Source organism: Oncorhynchus gorbuscha, unplaced genomic scaffold (assembly GCF_021184085.1).
Source record: "Oncorhynchus gorbuscha isolate QuinsamMale2020 ecotype Even-year unplaced genomic scaffold, OgorEven_v1.0 Un_scaffold_65:::fragment_4:::debris, whole genome shotgun sequence".
Lineage (NCBI taxonomy): Eukaryota > Metazoa > Chordata > Actinopteri > Salmoniformes > Salmonidae > Oncorhynchus > Oncorhynchus gorbuscha.
This window is the reverse complement of record NW_025745472.1, coordinates 28566-39637: the sequence shown is the minus strand read 5'-3', so window position 1 is coordinate 39637 and position 11072 is coordinate 28566. Positions and strand designations below refer to the sequence as shown.

The 11072-nt window shown below is 45.7% G+C and overlaps 1 protein-coding gene across 1 annotated transcript; it reads right to left on the bottom strand.

Moving 5' to 3' along the window:
• Positions 1 to 2712: 2712 nt before the first annotated feature.
• Positions 2713 to 10259, bottom strand: LOC124019066 (U2 snRNP-associated SURP motif-containing protein-like). The gene is made up of 11 exons (XM_046334425.1): positions 10047 to 10259; positions 9634 to 9713; positions 9382 to 9469; positions 9055 to 9195; positions 8560 to 8806; positions 8318 to 8404; positions 6942 to 7138; positions 6511 to 6621; positions 4510 to 4643; positions 3842 to 4069; positions 2713 to 3629 (listed from the first exon to the last, which is right to left on the bottom strand). The coding sequence occupies exons 1-11, from the start codon at positions 10242 to 10244 to the stop codon at positions 3491 to 3493; spliced, it is 1650 nt and encodes a 549-aa protein (XP_046190381.1). The 5' UTR covers positions 10245 to 10259; the 3' UTR covers positions 2713 to 3490.
• Between the last annotated feature and the right edge of the window lie 813 nt (positions 10260 to 11072).

Sequence of the window (11072 nt, the reverse complement as noted above, 5' to 3'; positions counted from 1 at the left end):
GCAGGTAGTTTCCCATGTCTTGATGCAAGAGGTGAAACACAAGCACCCATGTCTGGAGAGCCATGCAGTGTCCCATGTCTTTATCCAAGAGGTCAAACACAGCAGTGTTCCCATGTCCCAAGAGGTCAAACACTCCAGTGTTGCATCTTTAAAAGTTTGAGGATCTTAGGGTCAAACACACGCAGTTTCTTCAGCCTCCTGAGGTTGAAAAGGCAGTGTTGCGCCTTCTTCACCACTATTGTTTATCCCTTACTACTGCCACTTCCAAACTGAATCAGTCTCTGTCCCCATGTCTTTAACCAAGAGGTCAAACACACGCAGTGTTTCCATGTCTTTATCCAAGAGGTGAAACACAAGCAGTGTTCCCATGTCTTTATCCAAGAGGTCAAACACATGCAGTGTTCCCATGTCTTTATCCAAGAGGTCAAACACACGCAGTGTTTCCATGTCTTTATCCAAGAGGTCAAACACACACAGTGTTTCCATGTCTTTATCCAAGAGGTCAAACACACGCAGTGTTTCTATGTCTTTATCCAAGAGGTCAAACACGCAGTGTTCCCATGTCTTTAACCGTGAGGTCATCCTCTATAGATCTGTGCTTTAGGTTTTTACTTCCTGAGGAGGAGTGGTCCAAGCCAGCCTTAATGGCCATGCAGTGTCTTAGCAAGACAGACTCTCTCTCCCAGTATTGTACACATGGATGGGACTCAACACAGAAAGAAAAAAGAGTGTGTACGCACACATTTATCAGTACATCCATCTGTTCTTTCCCAGGAACACGACCGAGTGGGACTGAGAATTGATGGCAAGACTTCTGTGCTTGAGATGCTGATATGTAGGCAACTTTAAAAAAAGGTCAACAACATTAAAAACAAACGAGTAACACAATACAGGATTGTTAGAAGTCTCTAGAATTGTGAACCTTTAAAGCAGCATCATACTGTCACCTAGTGGATATGTAGTTTACTAAAAATAAGCTGTATGGCAGAACGTTCTGGAAATCAACTTCTATACCATTACGCGTGGATATATCCCTGTTCCCTCAAGTGTAACCAGAGTAGATATTTATTCAAATGTACTTATGTAGACCATGACGGAGTAGCACAGTTCACCATCTGATGTAGTGTCCATATATCCAGCACAGTGAAAGCACAGACACCTCTATGGACTATACACCCAGCGGGGAATGAACTCAAGCAACTTTGTTTAACCTTGAAAAACATTAGGGCCTCCCGGGTGGCGCAGTGGTCTAAGGCCACCAGAGATTCTGGGTTCGAGTCCAGGCTCTGTCGCAGCCGGCCACAACCCGGGTGGCTCATGTGGCGGCGCACAATTGGCCCAGCATCGTCCGGGTTAGGGAGAGTTTGGCCGGCAGAGATACCTTTGTCTCGTGTGGCGAGCCGTGCACAGTGCACGCTGACCAGGTCGCCAGGTGTACGGTGTTTCCTCAGAGACATTGGTGCGGCTGGCTTCCTGGTTGGATGGGCATTGTGTCAAGAAGCAGTGCAGCTTGGTTGGGTTGTGTTTCGGAGGACGCATGGCTTTCGACCTTGGTTGGGTTGTGTTTCAGAGGACGCATGGCTCCCGACCTTGAAAAACATTTCAATCGTTAAATCGACTTCCAAACTTGCCCCCGTTTCCCCCACTGCCATTACTGACTGAGCAAGAATCTTAGTCTGTTTGGGGTGTCCTCAGGCACAGAACAGAACTCTCTGTTTGGGGTGTCCTCAGGTACAGAACAGAACTCTCTGTTTGGGGTGTCCTCAGGCACAGAACAGAACTCTCTGTTTGGGGTGTCCTCAGGCACAGAACAGAACTCTCTGTTTGGGGTGTCCTCAGGTACAGAACAGAACTCTCTGTTTGGGGTGTCCTCAGGTACAGAACAGAACTCTCTGTTTGGGGTGTCCTCAGGCACAGAACAGAACTCTCTGTTTGGGGTGTCCTCAGGTACAGAACAGAACTCTCCGTTTGGGGTGTCCTCAGGTACAGAACAGAACTCTCTGTTTGGGGTGTCCTCAGGTACAGAACAGAACTCTCTGTTTGGGGTGTCCTCAGGCACAGAACAGAACTCTCTGTTTCGGACATTAATCCCATAGAAAATCTGTAGAGGGAGCTGAAGGTTCGAGTTGCTAAACGTCAGCCTCGATAACTTAATGACTTGGAGAAGTTCTGCAAAGAGGAGTGGGACAAAATCCCTCCTGAGATGTGTGTAAACCTGGTGGCCAACTACATGAAACGTCTGACAACCCAACAAGGGTTTTGCCACCAAGTACTAAGTCAAGTTTTGCAGAGGGGTCAAATATTTATTTCCCTCATTAAAAATGCAAGTCAATTTATAACATTTTTGACATGCGTTTTTCTGGATTTTGTTGTTGTTATTCTGTCTCTCACTGTTCAAATAAACCCACCATTAAAATTAGTCTGATAATTTCTTTGTCAGTGGATAAACATACAAAATCAGCAGGGGATCAAATACCTTTTTTTTTCCCTTACTGTACATTAGGATTCCTGTCTATCAGAAAAGACTGACTGTTTGTTTGATCTATTATCTGTTGAACTTTAACAGTTATAACTTCTAACTGACCTCAAATTCATTCCGGCGTTGTCTGTAGACAAATAATGCATATTTGGTTTGTGTCAAAATAGAGTTAACGGACTTCTACGACTTGTCTGAAACAATTTGCGTTGCAAAAAGTTAAAGGACAAATTATATATTTTTTATTATGAATCCTTTTTATTAATTTGTGAAAAAAAGAAAAGGATATCATGAGGAGAAAAAAGACTACATCATCACACAGGGGGTGTGGTCTACTACAAGGATTAACCCCATTGGGCGGTGGAAGAGTGGGCAGGACACATATCCAGCTCATATTTTCTTATTATACAGGTTAGATCCATTCTGGCAAAATGTATTTAGTCCCAACATGGCAACCCTGCCGGATCCATTTAGTCCCAACATGGCAACCCTGCCGGATCCATTTAGTCCCAACATGGCAACCCTGCTGGATCCATTTAGTCCCAACATGGCAACCCTGCTGGATCCATTTAGTCCCAACATGGCAACCCTGCTGGATCCATTTAATTCCAACATGGCAACCCTGCTGGATCCATTTAGTCCCAACATGGCAACCCTGCTGGATCCATTTAGTCCCAACATGGCAACCCTGCTGGATCCATTTAGTCCCAACATGGCAACCCTGCTGGATCCATTTAGTCCCAACATGGCAACCCTGCTGGATCCATTGAGTACCAACATGGCAACCCTGCTAGATCCCAGACACACATCACCTGGCAACCAGGCTGGATCCATCGAGACCCAACATGGAATACCCATTACTCCTCTTCATCATCCTCTTCTTCACACGAACATTCAGGCAGGGAACGGAGCTGCCACTCCAGTTCATTCTTTTATTTATCCATCACGGGAGAGGGTGTGTATAGTGGAGGTTAGGGGGGGTGTATAGGGGAGAGTGAACAGGGATGTGATTTGTCAGTGTTTGCTCTTCTTTGATTTCTTGTGGGACCGATGCGGAGACCGTGATTTTGACCGTGACTTCTTAGCGGATTTCTTGGGTGTTCTGGAGCGCGATCTCCTGGACCGTTTGGGCGTGCGGGGTAAAGAGGGAGACCTGGGGAGAAAGCACACACGCAGGAGAGTTAAGGAGAACTGGAGAGCCAAGCTGTAACGGCTTTTAAGGACGTTTCTGAAAGTTATCCACAAAGACAGAAGGATCAGATATTTGATTGCCAAACAGTTGTTCTTCCTCTCAAAGGTAAAAAGGCAAAGCAGAACAACATACTTCTAGAAGAATGTTTTGAAGACATCTAAATGCTTCCTGACCTTTTGGACAACTTCTTGCTGCTGGTGACGCGAGGGGATTCTTTGTGGGAGGATCGGGATCGTGACGACGCTACGTCCTTGGAGTAGGAGCGGTCCGAGCGTTCGGAACGTTCTGACCTCTCCGAGCGGGGGGACGGGGAGCGAGCCCGTCTGCTGCTGCTCCTCGGGGGGCTGCCGGGCGAGCCGCTGTGACGCCGTTTCTTAGCAACCACAGGAGACAGACCGCGCCTGGCAGAGATGATAAAATTGACAGAATCGTTTTTTGTTGTTGTCATAAAAGGACTGGCTATCGGTTTTTAATTTGAATCCCAGTGAGATATGAATCTCTGTCAAGGAAGCCCTGAACTGCCAGTCTTTTCAAGGGTGCATATGAATGGTATTTAATCCTAATAGGGAGTGCTTTCCTAGGATCTGATAGGAACCCATCACATAGCTCTATCACTAAGTTTGCTCTTGCTATCCAACCATAATTTATGTCGCTCTTCATTTTAGATTTGTATAGAAATGTTTTGTTTCATCTTTCTCACCTCGTTTTATTTTATTTCTTCAGCACTTTGAAAGGCATTTGTTGGAAGAAATGTGGTCTATAAATAAAGCTTGATTGATTAATAGAGCCACTAATGTCATTAAGTCTAATGAATGCATCACGAAAACTACGAGGGACTAACCTGTCTCTCCTGGTCGGAGTAGACTCCTTCTCCTTCTTGGCGTCTTTTAAACGAGCTTCGCTTTTCTCCTTATCCTTTTTCTCTCGCTCTTTCTCCCGCTCTTTCTCTCGTTCCAGTTTCTCCTTTTCTTTTTCCTGAAAAAAAAAGAGGCTTTAAGTTATATTACTGAATGGAAAGTGACATGATGCATATTTTCCTTTATTCAGCTATGAACAATTGGAATTGTTCTCCAGGGAGTACTGGGCTATTAAATATGTCAATATCTGAAGTATCCTCTAGGATATGTCCTTCAGATGTAAACTTCAGATCATTTGAGGTATATAATTCATGTAATAAATGACATTGGGGAACAACAGTACAGCTCCGACATTGCATTCGTAAAGTATTCAGACCCCTTCCCCTTTTCCCACATTTTGTTACGTTACAGTCTTAGTCTAAAATGGATTAAATAAATAGAAAATACTCAATCTACACACAATATCCCATAATGACAAAGTGCAAAGAGGTTTTTAGAAATTTGTGCAAATATATATAAAAAAAAAAACAGAAATACCTTATTTACACATATGTATTCAGACCCTTTGCATGAGACTCGGGTGCATCCTGTTTCCATTTATCATCCTTGAGATGTTTCTACAACTTGACTGGAGTCCACCGGGGATAAATTCACTTGATTGGATAGGATTTGGAAAGGCGCACACCTGTCTACATAAAAAGGTCCCACGGTTGACAGTGCATGTCAGAGGAAAAAAAACAAGCAATGAGGTGGAAGGAATTGTCCGTAGAGCTGCGTGACAGGATTGCGTCGAGGCACAGATCTGGGGAAGGGTACCAAAACATTTCTGCAGCATTGAAGGTCACCGAGGTAACAGGGCCTCTATCATTCTTAAATGGAAGAAGTTTGGAACCACCAAGACTCTTCCTAGAGCTGGCCGCCCAGCCAAACTGAGCAATCGGGGGAGAAGGGCCAGGGTCAGGGAGGTGACCAAGAACCCGATGGTCACCCTGACAGAGCTCCAGAGTTCCTCTGTGGAGATGGGAGAACCTTTCAGAAATACAACCATCTCTGCAGCACTCCACCAATCAGGCCTTTATGGTAGATTGGCCAGACGGAAGCTACTCCTCAGAAAAAAGCACATGACAGCCCGCTTGGAGTTCGCCAAAAGGCACCTTTAGACTATCAGACCATGAGAAACAAGCTTCTCTGGTCTGGTGAAAACCAAGATTGAACTCTTGGCCTGAATGCCAAGCGTCACGTCTGAAAGAAACCTGGCACAGTCCCTACGGGGAAGCATGATGGCAGCATCATGCAGTGGGGATGTTTTTGGGCGGCAGGGACTGGGAGACTAGTCAGGATGGAGGGAAAGATCCTTGATGAAAGGTCCTGAGCACTCTGGAGCAGGTTAAGACTGGGGTGAAGGTTCACATTCCAACAGGAAACGACTCTAAGCACACAGCAAAGACAACGCAGGAGTGGCTTCGGGACAAGTCTCTGAATATCTTTAAGTGGCCCAGCCAGAACCCAATCCAACATCTCTGGAAAGACCTGAAAATAGCTGTGCAGTGACGGTCCCCATCCAACCTGACAGACAGAGCTTGAGAGAATCTGCAGAGGAGAATGGAAGAAACTCTCCAAAATACATGTGCCACGCTTGTACCATCATACCCAAGAAGAATCCAGGCTGTAATCGCTGCCAAAGGTGCTTCAACAAAGTACTGAGTAAAGGGTCTGAATACTTATGTAAATGTGATTTCATTTTTTCTCAATTTAACTGTAGAAAAAAAAACACAGACCTGTTTTTGCCTAGTTGTTATGGGGTATTGTGATGTTTATTATGGGGTATTGTGTGTAGATTTATGGAGAAAAAAAAACAATGTAATCAATTTTAGAATAAGGCTGTAACGTAACAAATTGTGGAAAAAGTCAAGGGGGTCTGAATACTTTCAGAATGTACTGTATGTTCCGTCAGCAACCAAGAGGATTTGGTTCATACGTAATACCTTGTGTAACAGTTTGGTTCTGTAGTGTTCCACCTGTTCTTGGAGACTCTGGCCAGACTTCTTGGGCCTTTTCCCAGACTCCAGCTCGTCCTGGAACTTCATCACTTTGACCTGAAGAAAACAGATTATTTTTTACATGTAGAAAAAAAAAGGGTCAACTTACATGGATGTGGCCGTTGAACATGTGGAGGAAACCAAATGTCTCGGTTTCCTTACTATACTATTAAAATTAACAACTCCGAGCCTCATGTGAGTTGTACGTGTTTGTCTGTTTATTTCTGTTTATCTGATAATAATAACATTATATGCCATTTAGCAGACACAGTCAAGGGCAAATGTATTGTTTATTTACATATGGGTGGTCCCAGGAATCGAACCCACTGTCCGTGTGCCCCACCAACTGAGCTCCAGTAAAATGCTGCCATGTTTACCTCTATCTCCCGTAGCTTGGTGCGTCTGTCCTCATTCATCTCAGAGTGCTTGGTCTTGGAGTCCAAGTCGTCTCTGATGGGGTTGGAGTAACTGGGAGGCTCCTCTGAACGAGAACTCTTGGTGTCCTCATCATCACTGTCGTCCTTATTCTCCTCCTCTGGCTGCTCAAAGATCTCCCACTTTGAGGTGGTCACGGCTGAGGAGGAAACAAATACACAATTAAGACAAAATCATAGCTTGATAGAAATTGCCACAAAAAAAACAGGTTCAGGATACTTTCAAGTGGAATCCTAGCCTGGTAGACAGTAGCCTATTCAAGTGGAATCCTAGCCTGGTAGACAGTAGCCTATTCAAGTGGAATCCTAGCCTGGTAGACAGTAGCCTATTCAAGTGGAATCCTAGCCTGGTAGACAGTAGCCTATTCAAGTGGAATCCTAGCCTGGTAGACAGTAGCCTATTCAAGCGGAATCCTAGCCTGGTAGACAGTAGCCTATTCAAGTGGAATCCTAGCCTGGTAGACAGTAGCCTATTCAAGTGGAATCCTAGCCTGGTAGACAGTAGCCTATTCAAGTGGAATCCTAGCTTGGTAGACAGTAGCCTATTCAAGTGGAATCCTAGCCTGGTAGACAGTAGCCTATTCAAGTGGAATCCTAGCCTGGTAGACAGTAGCCTATTCAAGTGGAATCCTAGCCTGGTAGACAGTAGCCTATTCAAGTGGAATCCTAGCCTGATAGACAGTAGCCTATTCAAGTGGAATCCTAGCCTGGTAGACAGTAGCCTATTCAAGTGGAATCCTAGCCCGGTAGACAGTAGCCTATTCAAGTGGAATCCTAGCTTGGTAGACAGTAGCCTATTCAAGTGGAATCCTAGCCTGGTAGACAGTAGCCTATTCAAGTGGAATCCTAGCCTGGTAGACAGTAGCCTATTCAAGTGGAATAGCCCTAGCCTGGTAGACAGTAGCCTATTCAAGTGGAATCCTAGCCTGGTAGACAGTAGCCTATTCAAGTGGAATCCTAGCCTGATAGACAGTAGCCTATTCAAGTGGAATCCTAGCCTGGTATACAGTAGCCTATTCAAGTGGAATCCTAGCCTGGTAGACAGTAGCCTATTCAAGTGGAATCCTAGCCTGGTAGACAGTAGCCTATTCAAGTGGAATCCTAGCCTGGTAGACAGTAGCCTATTCAAGTGGAATCCTAGCCTGGTAGACAGTAGCCTATTCAAGTGGAATCCTAGCCTGGTAGACAGTAGCCTATTCAAGTGGAATCCTAGCCTGGTAGACAGTAGCCTATTCAAGTGGAATCCTAGCTTGGTAGACAGTAGCCTATTCAAGTGGAATCCTAGTTTGGTAGACAGTAGCCTGTAGTCGTGGTCTCACCCTGTGCCTCCAGCTCAGACTCGTCCACTGCTTCCCATTTTGAAGGGGCTACTTTAAAGGATGCAGCTTTGGCCGCAGCACGATCCACTAAAAGACAAGGAGGAGGTTGATTAGAAAACTGTCCTGTTGACGTTCGGGTTGAGTCCATAGACCTCTTCCATGGTAAGGAAACAAATATGACGCATCCCTTCAATAATCAACGTGTCCGTGTGTGGATGTGTAAAGGTTAAATGGTCACCCACAGGGCAGTCCGTCTATGTCCTCCTCCGGGGCTTTGATGGGCACTCCATCCAGATCATCCAGCCCCAGGGAAGCTCCGTCTAGAGGGGCGCCGGGCACCACGGCAGCCCCGTCCAGTCCTATAGGAACCCCATCTACGTCCTCCAGTGGGGCCCCATCCATGTCCTCCCCAATGGGGGCCCCGTCGATGTCCTCCACCGGCTCATTCTGGGCCAACAGACTAGGGCCCAGATGTTCAAACGGCAGTTTCTGTAGTGAGGAGAAGTGGAACGGTTTAGGGATTAAAACAAAAAAGAAGCTTCCAGAAGATATTTGTGCTGAGTGGATGACATTACACATCACCAACATTATCAAATCGTAACATTTCCAATAGTCACACAATATTGTCAAACCACGGCAACATTTTCAAATGGTAGCTACGTAATAATAAGATTAGCAAGCATTCGTTAGCAGAACCATGAGAAAGAGGACAAGACGGGGAAGGTAGGCTAGCTGACCTCTACTGTGATGGGAGTGGAAGCCGCCTCCTCAGCTGACAAGTTGACTAGACCCAGGAAGACGTTCTGTAGCTTGATGAGGAAGGGATCTGGGTACACAGCCCAGTCCTCCCACGCACGGAAACACGACATTACTCGTTGCTGTGGGCCAAGAGAAAATACTACTTTAGAAATGTGAAACGGAAAAACCCTGTCCAGAAGCAAACCCTATAGCCCCTAAAACCCAGGTCCTACCCCCTAGCCTAGGCCCTGTGTAGTTCTGAAAGATATAGGTGTAGGTAGTAACATGATTAAAACTGAGAGGAAAATGAATACAATTGAATATACCTTGAAGTTCTCTGATTGGAGGTGACCCTGTGTCGTCTTGTATGTTGCATTGAGGTCCGAGAAGACCTGGCAGAGCTTGGCCTCAAAGCTGTGTGAGGGACACGTTTCAACATTATTAACTTGTGTTGGAAAACATCTTCAATGCCAATATATACACTGGAAAGTTATGCAAACCAAAAGCAAGCAAAGGTCCTTGACACCCACAGTCACAAGCAAACATCACAACCACCGAACCCAAACTCAACTACTTACTATTTTCTGTAGTACGACGCGTTGGCTACTTTAGCAGACGAGTTGTACAGCACATCAGACACAAGATATAAACGTGCAATCTGAAAAAACAAGGAATAATAAAAATAAAAAAACATTTCAGACAAACTGGCCAGTCCTCCCTGATTTAAATGAAATAACTACGATAAATAGTACCGGTACTCATTTTACACAAGCCACTCGAGGCTCTTTCAGAAAACCAAACACCACAAGGCAAGAAAGGAAGTTTACTAAGAAACAAACATGCCTACGACACGATCAAGTATCTTCAGTCACCCATTTACATGGAAATTCATTTGGGTGAGGTAAGCATACAAAACAATGCTATATACATGCAACGGAAAAAGTAAGATGTCTATTTCACATAGTATGTCACCTAACAGACGCCTGTTTACCTTCTTGGGGAGTGGTGTCTTGAGGATGGAGAGAGACTCTGTGACACACTCTACGATCTCCTCTGCCGCCTCGGCATGACTCAGACAGAACAACATGGCCTCTGCTATGTCACCCTTCCTAGGAGTCAGGCCTCTCAACAGCTCTTCTAGCTGATCACGCTCTCTGGAGGGGAGGGGGGGGGATAAGTAGTTCAACATAATTTTTTATGTTTAAAGTTAGTAGCCTTGTCCGACCCCGAATGACGCACAGAGGAGTCTATATCCTGTTTCTGTAGTGTGAGGCAGCGTGATGTACCAGGACACCCCCTGGACAGGACACTAGTCTATCTCCTGTTTCTGTAGTGTGAGGCAGCGTGATGTACAGGACACCCCCTGGACAGGACACTAGTCTATCTCCTGTTTCTGTAGTGTGAGGCAGCGTGATGTACAGGACACCCCCTGGACAGGACACTAGTCTATCTCCTGTTTCTGTAGTGTGAGGCAGTGTGATGTGACAGACAGGCAGTGTGATGTACAGGACACCCCCTGGACAGGACACTAGTCTATCTCCTGTTTCTGTAGTGTGAGGCAGCGTGACGTACAGGACACCCCCTGGACAGGACACTAGCCTATCTCCTGTTTCTGTAGTGTGAGGCAGCGTGATGTACAGGACACCCCCTGGACAGGACACTAGTCTATCTCCTGTTTCTGTAGTGTGAGGCAGCGTGATGTACCAGTACATCCCCTGGACAGGACACTAGTCTATCTCCTGTTTCTGTAGTGTGAGGCAGCGTGATGTACAGGACACTAGTCTATCTCCTGTTTCTGTAGTGTGAGGCAGCGTGATGTACAGGACACTAGTCTATCTCCTGTTTCTGTAGTGTGAGGCAGCGTGATGTACCAGGACACTAGTCTATCTCCTGTTTCTGTAGTGTGAGGCAGCGTGATGTACCAGGACACTAGTCTATCTCCTGTTTCTGTAGTGTGAGGCAGCGTGATGTACCAGGACACTAGTCTATCTCCTGTTTCTGTAGTGTGAGGCAGCGT